At 36.5% G+C, this 15,880-nt stretch overlaps 1 protein-coding gene across 1 annotated transcript in view; it reads right to left on the bottom strand.

The window, feature by feature from the left end:
• Positions 1-3,847: 3,847 nt before the first annotated feature.
• The window catches only part of CAV1 (caveolin 1), a 29,687-nt gene continuing 17,654 nt past the window's right edge, over positions 3,848-15,880 (bottom strand). Inside the window, exon 3 of the mRNA XM_072146952.1 lies at positions 3,848-5,561. Coding sequence (XP_072003053.1) covers positions 5,220-5,561 — 342 coding nt within the window. The 3' untranslated portion in view covers positions 3,848-5,219. The remainder of the gene's footprint in view (positions 5,562-15,880) is intronic.

Raw genomic sequence — 15,880 nt, 5'->3', positions numbered from 1 at the left:
GGCGCCCATGCAGCGCCATCTTTCTGAAGCCTCCGGCAGCTTTGCCGGCGGCGATCGTAGTGAAAGCACCCGCCGTGCTAGCACCGATCGCAGGTGTTACCGGTAAGCCTTTGCTGCAATATGCAGCAAATACTTACCGGCTATGGAGAGGGCTCGGCCCGGCGCGTCGGGAAGGGGTTAATCCCTGTACTGAGTGGTTGTGCTGATAGAACAGATAGTGACAGATAGAACATTATGATAATGAAGCTCTGTCGGTTCTGTGGCTCCTTCAGCATTTCTCCTAGCATGTGAGTTTTTCTCTGCAGGAGAGAATTATGTAATCACTGGCTTGTGCGTGAAGGCAGGATAATTAATTGTTGCACCATCCCCCAGCTGCTGTGTATGAGTGATCCAGCTCAGGTTGATTAGTCGTGTCTTGACTCATTTGTAATTACAAGCTCCGTGTATAATGTGTTTATCTAGGTAGCCAGCCTGACCCAGCTTTCCCAAGGTCCTGAATGTTATAATTATTTTTTCAGCAAAACCACTGTGCTCAGGGATTAACCAAAATATGGTGTAGCTACAGCATTCTCAAGGTATGTTTGCTTCATAATGTAATGTGTTTCATGGTGTAAAATAAATATAAAGGATGCTATTAGTGTATGCAAGAAGGGCGGCAGTAGTAACAACCTTAAAATACTTGGCTTGAGAAAAAAGAAAACACTTCTCAATAACCATTGCATGATAAACATATGATCACCTCTGCTGTATCTTCAGAAATAGTACAATATTTATGGTACCTACCATTATCAGGTTATATAGTATAATATGGGTGAAGTCTATAAGGGTCTTATACTTAGATTGTTAAAATTTCTCTATGAGTGGCCAATCCGTTTAACCCGTTTATTTATAGCCCCCACTTTAATATTCTTATTAGTCTATCTGCTTTGTGTGGGTGGTCCTGGGCCTTAGCACACAGACACCAGTAAAGTAAAAAGGGTAATAAATATATTGAGGGTGATATATTAACATTTTATGTTGTTGTACGCCAGAAGGGTGAATGTGTGATTTTTTTAATGCAACTCTTTAAAAAGTCCTAGTACAGAAATCTGGTCTTGTATATCCGTACACTTGCTGACAGTTCGAGAAATTTGTCAGGTAGTGCCTCTACATTCTGTGCAAATTGTCTTTTGCAACTTTTTGACATTATAAAGTCGCAAAAAATGACATGCAACTTTTTGTGCCACAGTAATCCCGCGAAACCAAAGATGTATAAAGCCCAATATGTTTATCTATAGCAAAATACATAGGACCAGATTTCAGGCCCACGGTTCTCCTTTCAAGTTACACAACCCATAAGAGCTCCTCACCGTTACTGGGAAAAATTGATAGATTGCTTTTTTAGAAAAACATAAATAAATAGTGTGAAAATGCTCACTTATCCCATCTCTGGGAACCCTCAACCCATACTTACTCCTGCCAATCCCTGTCACTGCCTGGACATTGTCACTCCTCTCTCCTCACTGCTTACTGACTTGCTATTAGTAGGGCAGATAAAGTGTCGACAAGTCAGCAATTGACTTTCTCGTTTTCTACCAGTAAAGGTATCTTATTATTCAATGTGACTGTGAAAAGGTGGGTCTTGCGGTAGATTCCCATTATGACTGAGGTTTTATATATCTGCATTTTCCAGGATTATCTTTTCCACTACCATGGATCCCATAGGGTATGAACATAACAAACATATTTTCCTTTCTAGAGCTCCAGAGCAACGCAATTCCGCCCCTCTTGCCGGTCTCAGTTTGTATAGAGGGGTCTAGCAGTGATGTCCTGTTGACACTGCACCCGCTGGAGCCTCTGGCTGTGTCTTATAGTCTGTAGTGGGTGTGCGGCTGTCAGCATGAAATCACTACAGAGATGACAGATATAACAGAAGTGGCATATGCCTTTTAATACATTTTTGGAGACTCCCAGCAGTCTCTGCACCAGAAGTTTTGTACACCGGTAGAAGCATTTATTCAATGTAATTTATGTTGTCAGATGGAACTAAAACATTTTAACAGCACAAGAATATTTCTCATAAATATTAAAGTGTTGTACAAGTCTTATGTAGATACAAGTCTATTTTAAGGAGAATTTAAATCATGCATTTTCTCAAAGTGAATGCTGGTAAGTCCTGTACAACATTTCCATATATGTAGTTCTGGCTTTGTGCTTTCTGCTGTGCTTAACACTTGGTGTCATTTATTAACATAAGTCATCTAGCAATCATACACGACCATCAGTGCATTCTGTGTACACTGTGAATTATTGAAGTTGGAACAAAAAGTCTTGATATTTGTACATATTTGTCAACTTACATTTGTTAAATAATTTACTATATAGTTTTTTTTTGTCAAGATGGGTGCAGAGTGTACATTAATGAGCAAAAAAAATTACTTTTTTGATCCTACCAATTGGCTGCGATGAGTGAAAAATTAAAAGGGGCCTGAATACTTTCCATACCCATTGTATTAAGAAAGAGCACAATAGTTGAAATCACATTTCTTCTACACACAGCTTGAGCTGGGAGAACAGATGTCATTTAAGTCATTGAGCACAGGTCATATAACCACACTGACAATGTTTGAAAACTATATATACATGAATGTAGGGTCAGATTTGGCATTTCCCCCCTCTTATAAGGCGCACGTGACTCACAGGCTCTGTCATTGAGAGCATGTCCACTGGTAGTTGAACGAGGCAAGTCCTAGCCAAGTGTTTACCTCCTTGTAGATCACTCTGTGACTCCTACGTCACACTATTTCTCTGCATTATTAATACTCTCAGTTGGGCCTGAAGTGTTGGAGGTCAGGTGACTGCTGAGCCAAATCATTGCAATGCCAGTGTCATTGTGTGGAGCAATCTGAATACATCTGACCCCAGACACTTAAACATTAGCGGAGTTCAGTGCAATGCCGAAGCCAGAGCAAGGTGAATAACATTTACATATTTTATTTTGCCCCTTTTTCAGCCCCTATTGGGTTTTCCACTTTAGGTGGAAAATCCCTTTAATTTAAAATGAAGCAAGCATATTATGACAACAAGAATAGAATAAAGCATTTATTTTGTTAAATCTAAAACAATGCAAGTGCAGTTCACAACTACTCTCCTTAGTAATAAAAAAAAATGTTAATGTGATGTTCCCGTTAGGAAAGGATGAACTTGGATGAATCCAACAGGGGCTACAGCTGTATGGCAGAGAATGGATTTATAGTGGGTAAGTATACACCACAAAGGACTCCACAACATGTTTCAGTTCAATACCTGGACACCTGATGAAGGTCTGGCTAAAAGAGTGAAACACATTATGCAGTCCTTTGTGATGTACACTTACCCACAATAAAGCCATCTGTTGGATTTATCCAGGTTTGTCCTTCCAATGCCTTTCCTCTGAGTATTCCAAGAGGATCCTTCTCCAGGGAATGTGTGGACCAAAGGGTTGTACCATATATGCTTTTAGTATCACAAGTTGAGAGGCCAATTTACAGATTCTAATGTTCTATTCCCCTTGTGATTTTGTGCTATACCATTCTTCCTACTGCATTAACCCCATTCCTCCCGAGGGTTTGCCATTTTTATAATGCATATAATTATAATTTTATAATTTTAATACTGAACAATTTGTCATTCCACATTTGTGCATTTTATGTTTATTTTTCAATTGAAGTGTTTGCTCAAAATACAGTATATTGTTCATATGTTGTTATAGAAATGTATAACCAAAGAAACCCACGAGATAAATAAAAATACACTTTTTTATGTCCACATCAAAAAGAATCTTGACGACCCACTTACGTGGAAGCAGCATATATCATAGACATAATGGTAAGGTACAATAACTTTATTTCTAGCTGTAGATTGTAAAAGTAGTACAAAACATTTTGCTAGTTCCTAGTAGTGAGTCTTCAGTAGACTGAGGAGCACATTATTTTTATGCAGGTGCATTAGTAATGCAGGCACTTAGCTGAGTTAGCTCCTAGCACATAACTTACAGGCAATTAATATTTCAACCAGTGATGTGAATAGATGTCTTATATTTACATTGTATTTGATGTTTATTTCTCTCTATATTCCAAAATAGTTGTTAACATAGAAGTACGTAGAATTGTGCTAAATGCAAAAGTGAATTAATGCAACAATCTAAAATAGGTCATCAGAAGGGTCCACCACAGTGTTCACAAATGAAGCATAGAAAAGTGTATATGTTGGTTATTATTACCATATTGGCCAGAGACAGGTTTCCATTTGTATCAACTTAGTGTATTTCACAAATATTCTGCACCATAAAATAATGTTACAGTGTATGATGCTCATAGCAAAATATACATTTTACAAAAATGGCACAGAATATCACACTACACAGTACACAAAATCTGAAAAAACTTAATTTTTTTCTGTAAAAAAATTACAAGTCGGCCAATGCATGGATGGCGAAAGAATTATTTTTATAACTTTTTAAAAAGCGTGTGCATTAACAATTGACATAAAAAATGCCTGAAGCCATTGTCATTTACTATATAGAACCAGTCAATAACTCATAATGACGATATGATATCCGATATAAACTGGTATTATTAAGCAGGTTTAGTGTGTATAAGCATTATTTTCACATAGGTTTCACAGGATCACTGTTAATTATTGTCATAAACTCTTCAGGTTACATATCCATCCTTGTGACACAGAAAGGTCAGTCACATATAACCTTGCAAGAAGATTCCATGTAGATACTACCTATTAGGGCATTGACCAAAGCAGAACATATCTTGTATATTAGTTACAATTTGAAACTAGACATATCAATCACAAAGTAACCCTCTGAAATGAAAGTGTTCAGTTACATAAAAATAGGTATTTACATTTGTTTCCTCTTTGCTTTGGTTGAATTATCTACTAGTGTCACTCATCTAGACTGCTAAATATTTTCACCAAATAATACATTTACCATAAAACCAACTCATAACCATGATTGTAACATGAAAGTATGCCATATAATATGAACAGAAAACAGAAAAAAGTATATCACACTGAGCCAATGCATAGTCTGATAACAGCTTCTTTAGACAAAAATGAGGACACAAACTTGTCCCAAGGCACACACTTTAGTGACTCTAAGATCTTACATCAGTGCTCATAAAATGTTGTTGATTTGAAAACTTATACATAAAATCTGAAATAAAATCTGCTCTTTTGAGTGTCACCTATACTTCTTTACGTAGAGAAATTCGTACGAAACTGAATATCTTGCCGATGGCTTCGAAGAGTGGATCACAGAATGTGTGGATGCAGATTGAGTAAACTCGGCTGATGCACTGAATTTCAATCAGGTAGCTTTTTATGCATGGAACAACGGCCCAAATATGCAAGAATGAAAGAATGGCAAAGTAAATGCCCCAAATTAGTGACAGTGGGATGCCGAAGATTGCAGACAGCAATCGGTAGAACCAGTATTTTGTCACAGTAAAGGTGGTGAAGCTTGCCTTCCAGATGCCATCAAAACTGTGTGTTCCATCTGGTTCAGCGATAACATCTTCAAAATCAATCTAAGAAATGAAAAAGTAGAGTATTAAATAAAAAAAGAAACTGAAAGTCACAATATTTAACACTTTCCACTTTATTTTAACCAAAAGTTATATCCACATTTTTACTCCCTCAAAGTACATAATATAAAAAAAAAGGAATTTTATATTAACACAATAGATTTAACACAAAACTTAGCATTTATTTAAACAAACATTACACAATCATTTATCTTTGCTTAAGGTCATAAAATTAATAGAAAATTATCTTTGGTTAATTTCTATTTTTTAGCTTAATGTCTCCCACTGAGACTCTCTGTAGTAGAAACAAAACCAAAAAAAGTTGTATGTACACACTATTGAAGACATTTATCATATGCCAGAGCATTGTGTGCCAGCATATGAGAAATGCCCCACACCTCAGGCGTCCTGAATACGTCAGGAGGTGACCGGCTGCACTGGCGTACAATTCTACCCCAGAATTACACTATTATCAGCAGTCATTGAGCCTTGAATGGTTGCTGGCTATAGCCAGTGAACAGGCCCAGGGCGCTCCACTGCTGGATGCTCCCCACCTCTTCCCATTTGAGTTCTTGTTTTTCAGTATGCAAGATGATTCCAAATTATATTTAAATATTAAATATTAGAAGAAAATTGATTAAAATGATGAAGGTTTAAGGTGCCCATACACATTACAAAACTTGGATGAAGTTTCATAACTTCATTATCATCATTGTCAGGAAATAAAAGTGCACACACTTTTGTTAAATTAAATCATTTTCATGTAACAGATTTTCTAATCAGTTTATCCCTCAAATGAATTTTCTCAGAGAAGTACAAGAAATACATTTGACCAAATTGAATGATGGTAACTGCCAATATAGAGAAAACAATGACAAGTACCATCATAAAAATGCAAAATCTCCAGAGGATCCACCTGGTGGCTTTCCGCTGCAGCAAGTCCAACCCACTTTGCGGCCCCGGTGAAAACCGGGGGCCACTTAGACTCCACTCCCAGGTGTTGGCTTACGACATCGCTCGCGGTGGTACAGTGGGTCCACTACCCCTGAATCCTGACAAGAATTTGAGTCCACTACATCAGATCGAGGTGTCTCATAGCTATAAAACATTATTTGCTCTAAGAAACATGTTAATCTTTAAGTTTAGTCTTATCACCAGTAACACCACTCTGGCTTTGTTATAGGAAAATAACACCATATTTTATCTAGACAGATGGTTAAATACAATATTGGCTGATAATGTTAACACATCCAAACTATTCATATTGTGTTCACATTTTTTCTCCAGTAGAACGATTTCAAAGGTTACAAAATTATACAGCAGAAAATCATTAAATTTGTATTGCCATAATAATCTGCAAAGTTAGCTTCATCTGATATTAAATAAGTAAATCTATATTGCAAATAAAATTGCAAATAAGCCGCTGTTACACATGGGAACTACTTTCTTCAGCAAATGACTTTCCATCCAATTTTTGAGCTACATCTCTGATAGACCGCTTCAGAATTTACATATATATTTTCCTCCCATCAAATCCTTAGTTTGATAATATTTTTCATGATGAATTACAGAAATGAGTATCCTTCAGTTAGTTAACGAAGATGGTCTAAGGGCCTCACCTCAATCAGCATAGGTAGTAAGTCATATGTAATCAGAAAAGGACGACGCGTTTTGCCCATCAGCAATGCAAGGGATCTTACTAAAATTATTTAAGTTTGATGGAGAAACGGAACAGTATAAAACAAGCTGCTATATTGGTTAAGGTAGCTGTCATTTCCTCGGAATTACATCAAAGGGATTCTTAGATGAATTATTTCACAGAATTGCTACTGATGTTTTATTAGTAAGAAAGTTTTACATTTTTCAATTTATTAAAAAATCCTAATAACATTCAGACACGGTGGGCCATCCGAAATGTCATCTGCATTTTAATATCCACTTAATGGAATGGAGCAAGTCAATTCCAAAAATAAATAAATAAAAACTTATATTTACTCAAGTAGTGATTTCCAAATTATCCACTTAGCCCATCTGCATGGATATTTAGTGGGTGTCTTTCAGTTGCAAAAATTAGTTTGGATTTTGAGTAAGGCAATTTTTCAAGGATTATTCAACACTGGCAATCAAAAAAAATACCACCAGAGATGTCCTTATCTGGGAAAGTCTACTTTATACTAATGTTAGCCAATGAAAAAAGTAGAATGTGCTAAAAAAGCTACAGTACATTCGCTATTATTACAGAGAGAAAAATTTTGCAAAACTAATTGTATGATAGTTATGCTCTGTTTAGCCCAAAGTTATAAGACAGGCGTATGTTGTTCCATCATATGTATCATAAGCCAAAATCAGTGGGACACGTTGCCCAAAAAACAGTGCGCACTTTGTGCAGTTTGCTTGTGTAGTGTGTGGATGGCGCCAAATTCATGAAATTCTGAAACTCCCTGCAATGCCCCGACAGAGTGCAGCAACTTTTTTTCATGCACCTTTAACATGGGGCAAGCGACACAATTTTGCAGGACTTTGCATGATAAACGTGAGCACCGGAAAGCCCATTTCTGTCTCGAAATTTGTGTTGAGTGAAGAATAGTGCAGACTCAACATAAAAGGGTCACATGCAACACATATGTGGCGTAGGCATTTCTTAAATACCTGTAGAAGCAGTGTGGACATAAAAGAACATGCAAAGTCCAACAGAAGACTGGCGCAAGGTCCATAGTAAATATGCCCCATCATCGTCAAAGGCAACACACAGTAAAGTTTATGACAACAGTGATAACAAGGAGAAACAGGGCAAAAGTGGTAAATTATTTATTATTCTAAAAATAATTTTATCCTAACTGTTTTTTCATCCACTATAGTAAATCATGATGTAAAGTAGAAATCCAGTCACAATAATCCTCTCATATAATAGAAGTTAGATAGCTACAGAGTTACAGTCATAAAGTTTAATAATCTCAGCAAATTCTCCCATTTTGAACCAAATATGAGCCAAGCTTCAGCAAGCCCTGAAAGTAGAGGATTTGGGGTTTGCTAAGTCTCAGACTTAAATCTCCTGATCTCCATTGACACCATTCAGAAATTTTTGCTGCTAAAAGGTCTGCTTGACTCTCCTTGGAGTACATAATACGGGTACATAGAAAATCTATACATAATCCTCTACTCTTTGCAGTCCCATTGACTTTGGACTCTGTAGATAAGATGTGGCTGATGGCTGGTTCAAGCAGCATAATTTTTTATTTATTACATTATTTTATTCTGTTCTCTTACAAAGAATGACTGTACCGTTATATAAGCTCTTATAGCTACTGTGTCTCCCACTCATCCTCATAGACTGTAATCTCTTGTGTCGACCCCTCATCCTCTTAGACTATAAGCTCTTGTGTCACCCCCTTCATCCTCATAGACTGTAAGCTCTTGTGTCGACCCCTCATCCTCTTAGACTATAAGCTCTTGTGTCACCCCCTTCATCCTCATAGACTGGAAGCTCTTGTGTCAACCCCTCATCCTCTTAGGCTATAAGCTCTTGTGTCACCCCCTCATCCTCATAGACTGTAAGCTCTTGTGTCACCCCTTCATCCTCATAGACTGGAAGCTCTTGCGAGCAGGGCCCTCATGCCTATTGTTCCCTATGCATGTTTGTACTATGTAATGTAGTATTTTATTTTAATATGTCCCCCTATGATTTGTAATGTACTACGGAATATGATGGAGCCATATAAATAAAGATTATTATAATAATTATTAACGGGTGAAAAGAATAGAATAGAAAGAAAGAACAGAACATTTGAGTGATTGTTAGAATCACAGAACCGAGACCTTACACATGACATCATCAACAATGGAGTTCACCTTGCACTTATAATTATTCTGGATATATCTATGCCATATAATGCAGTAGGGATATTTTGTCATATTGTTTTGGCATGATTCATCACAATATAAATTAAATATTTCTTTCTTATCACTGCAAATACACAGTTTACATAATGGCACAACATTCAACAATAAGGAAATAGAAGAAGACTTAGGCATAGTCATAACGGGAGCTAATTGTTTTTCTATTCCAGACAATTGCTGGCTGCTGATGAAACAAACTATAAAGCCAGGACTGCTTTGGCCAATGATTTCCTCCTTCTTTTGTTTATTTATGTAAAAGTGAGAGCTTTGTTGTTCCTCCCATATCTCATTTCAATCTCTTTCTAAGTAGACAGTGAAAAGAAGGTTTGGCAATGGCCATCCTTTTTTAGCATAAATCACTCAGCTGGAAGCATAATTTATTAAAAAAAAAAATAGCAGTAACTTCATAGGGCTAAAGGTCATATTACATTTAAACAGTAACTCAGCCTTTGAAGAATTTTTCCATTAAAAAATGAATACAGCAGGTGATAATAGTAAACTTTGTTATATTCTCTGTGTCTATTTTCTTCTGTTTCTCCTGCAGTGAGCAGTTTATCTGAAAACATTCGGAGCTCCAGACACCTCAAGCAAGTAAGAAAACTAATCATTACCTATTTCATACCTAGAGTATATTTTCTGCTTAATTGTACTTCCTAGTCACAGTATTTCATATTCCATGGCGTGTATTGGGTAGCTGGAAAAAATTTCATGTTATGAAACAGTAGAAAAAAAACACATTTGCTACATTTTCTTGTGTACACTGTTTTTATGGCTTTTACTGTGCACTCCAAGTGGCACCTCTCATGTATTCCTCAAGTTGGTACGATCATGGGAATACCAAATATGTTTAGGTTTCTATTCTGACTCATACTTTGGTGTAATGTATAATTTTTTGCAGGATGAGCTGACGTTTTCACTGCTTCCATTTTTAAGGACTTGTTGATTACTTTGATTTCAAAATTGGCGAAAAAGTGGTGATTTGGAAACTTGGTTGCTATTTTCAGTGACGGGGGTTCACCACTGTTTTTGTACATTGATAGATTTGAATTTGTGAGACGTAGGGCATTTCAAGTGCAAAATATTCTAGATTTTGGGTTTAGACAGATGGATACATCTCCCCCATTATTTCAGATAGCAGTTGTTTTGTATAACTACCTGTATACTTTATGTGGGGAGACAATGGGTTGAGGTCTATTAGAAATATTTGGTATACTTCAATGGTGGTGATTAATTATACTATGATGCATCATGTGCTGGTGTATCATGTAAACCCTGTCCTGTCAGTGGGTGGCTGTGCTGCCGTTAAAGTTAGGCAGGACCCGGTGCAGAATTGTAATTTAACCTGTACCTGAATCGGCACAGGTTATAGCTAGTGGACAGGCCAGTGGTAGGAATACCCCTCCATGACCACTTGGCATGGAGGTGGAGTAGTGAGAAAAATAATTGGATAAGGAATTGGTGCATAAGGAATTGTAATTAATTCATGGCCAACAAATACATCAGATTATATGCAACTGATTAAAGATATGAGTTTATATGTTTCTTAAAACTAGTAAGTATACATTTTTTTTGGTGTTTTCCACAAAATGTCAGAACACTCCCCAATACAGCAGCTGAGGAATGTTTTTTCCATCCCATTTTACTTCCCACTCACAGATCTGGCCTAAATCCCAAACATAAAATGCCGGGGCATGGGAAAACTGTCAAACCACCTTAACATCACATTCAATAGTACTGAGTTCAATACATCATAAATATTGTTTAACAAGTGGAGATGAAGTGATATATACATGCTTATATTACTTCTCATTTGTTTCCTCTTGTTTTAGTCATACAGCTCACTGCTTGTTGAACAAGAAGACATCTAGGGTCTTGTGAGTAGTAGATTTAAAGGTCTGATTGTAAATGTCATTTTAAGCAAACACTCAAATAAGAACTGGATCAGAATTAATATGGAAAAAATCTTTCACTCCAAACTAGGATAAAGTTTATGCCAACCATCTACAGCTTTGTCAGCCAGTATATGCAGAGCAGAGCTCTTGCTTATAACAACTAAATATTAGGATGTAGATGGCCACCAGTGTGTTTGTTCAAATTGTAACTTGAATTCCCTCACGTGTCAGGCACACTCCATAATTGTCCTACTAAATTCTGGAAGCATCTTTGGTGGATCTTACAAATCATGGAACTGCTTTGTGCAATCAGTCTCATTGGGCTTAGAATTGTCTAAATGTGTTTAAGTGTTTAATTTGACAAAATAACAGATATGGAATATTAGGTTATGGTCATGAGTATGATACAGTAGTTTAAGATGTTATTGTGGGCATTACCAAAGCTATAGGTGTCTATAGAGTAACTCCTATACTATGTTATGATTAAGCTGCAAATATTTAAAATTAGATTAATTCTTGTGGCATATCTCAGCTTGCTGGTAACTCTGGGGATACTGCAGAAAACGAGACAATGGAGAACTTTGAAAGGAAATTGTCATGGTGCAAAAAAGGTTGCAAAAGTGCACGTGCCACAAAAAGTTGCAAAAAAAGAAGCAAAGCCAAAAATTTGACGCATATTCCTGTTCAAATGCTTCTTTGTGAAACTAAGCATCAAAGGATCTCTCCACTTCTTGATGAACTACGCAACATCAGATTTTGGGGTTTTATCATAAAAGACATGTATTTTTTACATAAAAGTCTAATTGCCGGGGGTCTGAGTAACGTAATTCCCATCAATTAGCTGATTACCCCTATAGTTTGGTCATGAAAAATGAGTAGTTGTAAAACCCCTAAGCTGATTGCAAATCGAATGCATAAAATTATAGCATATTTTTAGAATGAAAGTTAAAAATCTATATGAATATAAATAACATGTTCTATAGAATAGCTGCTGTTTTTTATAAATCTCATATACAAATTTCCCGTGAATAGTCAATACCACATCTGAAAAAAACTCCCCCTGCAAAAAACAAAGTTTTTTATGCAAAAAGTCTAGGCAAAAAGGTACGGTAGAAGATGTAATAAATTGTAAGTGAAATGTTTGCTGGACAATGTCATAAACAAGTCCAGGTCCTTCATCGTGTGTACTGTTTCATGTCTGATACCATAGGACTTATTTAGCTGCATTTGATTGGGATTTTATGCCTCATTATAGAACATTTGTTTATGTAGCTGACAAATTGTATGACAACTTAGGTAAAAATAAAGTGCTAGTTAGATATTTGAATGTAATGGTTACCTTATGATTCTGTGCATAACATGGGATCAGAGCTGTATCATCATTCCATGTTCATATAATAAACCTTGTTCTGTTAAGTTTGCATACATGACTACATACACAAGACATGTTGTAACATATTCTAGCTGGGGTTAGACCATTTGCTGGCAGTTTCCCCTGTGCTTTTGAAACTCTGCCTATGATCTACAAGTGCCAAATTCATTTCTTATCATCTTCCATACAGAATGAAACACTTTCACCTTAAGCTGTCCTGGAATGTTCATCCTTTCTATCCTAGATAAGGAGTTTATCAGTACACAAGCGCAGAAGAAAAATTCTTCCAATGTTTTCATAAATAATATTTTTCTTAGCAACAGTGTGAAATGATCTAAACATCCATGTACTGCAAGAAGTTTACTGAAGCAGACCCATAAGAAAGTAAAGCAGGGGGAATTAGGTAAAGCCTCTATAACTAGTTTCAGGGGTTTCTGAAACACAAATATTACAAAATTACAAAAGGGCAACAGACATAAAAAGCTACCACATGGGGAGCGTATGTTGACTTATAATAAACCTATGTTGTAGGATCACATTTTCCATATTTTAGAGTAAGCATAAAATGTTTTTATCATTTAAAGAGGTTGCCACAGACTAAGTAAAGAAAACTAGGTGGCCGGCTGTGGGCTGCATAAAAAAATAACTAGTACTAGTCTGGGGCTCCTTTGTCCCATGCCGTGCTCTCTCCGGGCCTTTTGCAGCTTCTGGCCAGCTTGGCATGCCACCCGTCACCATATCCTAGCGCTGTATCATTCCGGAGAGAGCATGATGCAAGACACCGGGAGTGCTGGACAAAGTAAGTACCAGTTATTTTGTTTATACAACCCACCCCCGGCCCCACCCCCGGCCTAGTTTTTTACCTAGTCTCAGACAACCCCTTTAATGGAAATCTACCACCAGGAACAAGGATTACAAGCAAACTTACATGCTGGTGTGAGTCCCCTCTGGCAGGTTCCACTCTTTTTTTAAATTCGAATGCATCTGTTTTTACAAAAAAAGGCTGTGAAATTACGCAAATGATTCACAGCTATATAGCTCGCAGTCCCTTAGGCTTCTGGTGGTAGATTTCCTTTAAAACATTTATTCCCTGTCTAAAGGAATTGGGGATTTCAAGTCCTCGCGACCCACTACATTGGACTTCTGAGATTGGCTGTCCTGTATGTTGCTTGACGACATACTTGTAGTGCTTTATTAGGTCAATTTACACTAACGAGTTCCCTTTACAAAGAGAAAGTTGAATGATAAGTGAATAGTACGTTAAATAGCTCAATACTTTGTGTACTGAAAACATACCCTAAACTTACAATATATGTCACATAATCTCATTTCCCATAGACTGCCAAAAAAATGTAAAAATTGCAATGTGGTTGGAGTATGCTTTCCCTTATAGCAAAAGAAAAAGATGATATACCTGTACTATATAAATATATACCAAAGAGTATACTTTTGATATATGCTGGCCAAACAAAGGTCTTTGGATACATTCAGGGTATCAAAAGCACTTTCTGGCATATTAATTGATGGAAGTGAACCTATAATTGTCCATCTGCTCTGGTATTTAAGCATTTAATTACATCATATAAAATTGCCTAAAGGTGTTTAACTTACATATGCCTGCTTATAGTCTAGATTTATACATTGCCTTTAAGGCTTTCCATTTTCTCTGTGTCTTTTAGGTTTTTAAAGCTAAATGCTACAATGTTAACTCAATGTTAATGTAAAATGTTTTAGAAAAAACTGTTTTCCATTACTAAATTTCAAACACATAAAACACATGCTATTTTGATTTTTTGGGGGGATGGTTTCTTTCCTATTGATTCAAGTTCCAACTAAATAAATCCAGTACATTTGACTGCAGCTGCCTAACAACTGTTTGGGAAAAGTCGACTCATAAATGAGGCTCTGCAGAAAATTGGAACAAGTAGGTGTAAGTGATTGGAGAAAAAAATGGAAACTGAGTCATCTTAAAGGAAATTTATGGCTGAAATATGGTCTGACATATATGAAAGAGCTTCTACAAGCACACAAGAAAATTCCCTGAAATCCGTCAAAGCAAATGTGTGAATACAGCAAGAGGGTTACATAATACAGTATGTTATAAAGATTACCATAATCAAATAGTTCATCTATTTATTTCCATCTGTCTACACATCTGTCTATATGTCTTCAAAAGTAGAGGCAGGACTCCAACATAATGAATAATGAAAGTGGATCCTTTTATTCACCCAGGACAAAATGATGTACTGTATCGGTCCAGATTAGTTTCACATGATAGAATGAATGGCTAATAATAAAAGGTTTTTTCAACAAGCACTTATCTCTGTTGTCTGATATGTAGAGTTACGATCACTAGGACCCTGATTACTTGGGTCAAGTAGTCCCCTGTCTTAATAAAGCAGCAGTGCACATGTGTGATCACTGCTCCCTTCATTTTTATGGGATAGTAGTGCTTTGTCAGTCCCACAGTGGAGAATGAAGCGGTGGTGCTGTAAACTCCATTCCATTCACAATGGACGACCACCATTCTAGTGACTACTCATTGTCCCTCATTCTTAGCTCTACAAGTGATAGAGTTAACTTTTCCAGTCACTGCAGACAAATGCAAGTATAATGAGTCTAGTCCTATCAATTTGTGATGTATCCTCCAACCTGTTTTACTTGAGGGAAAACCTTATAGCCAAGCAATATACAATAGAACATATGAACATATTATACATGAAATGTGATTTTAGTGTTTTACACTTTATTTCCTGAAATGTATACATTCTGACTTTTTTAAAGGATAAATGTGTTAGATCACAGAATTTTCATTATATGAAGCAGTATTTGAAAGGCAACACTACTTAGAATGAAGAATCTGTGTTAATGTCTGCCAGTATTAGAAAAGAATACTCTAGAAACACAATCCTCTCTCCTGCTTGGTGCCACGTAGCTGTGAGCTATTTAGAACTGTTGGAAAACCTGATTCATGGCATCAGTTGTTTCATTTTAGGTCACTCTTTTTAGTGAAATCAAAATTCCTATGGCTATAATGTATATTCACCATAGAACTCAGGCAGGAAATAGTGGTATAATACAGAGGAATAGTGATTGGGTTATTGGTTAGAATGAATGGAATCTGTTCATGGCCTTAATAGGAAATATCTTGATGTGCTGCT

Source organism: Engystomops pustulosus, chromosome 4, assembly GCF_040894005.1.
Source record: "Engystomops pustulosus chromosome 4, aEngPut4.maternal, whole genome shotgun sequence".
Taxonomy (NCBI): Eukaryota; Metazoa; Chordata; class Amphibia; order Anura; family Leptodactylidae; genus Engystomops; species Engystomops pustulosus.
The sequence above is the reverse complement of the archived record's forward strand: the minus strand, read 5'-3'. Positions and strand labels throughout refer to the sequence as shown.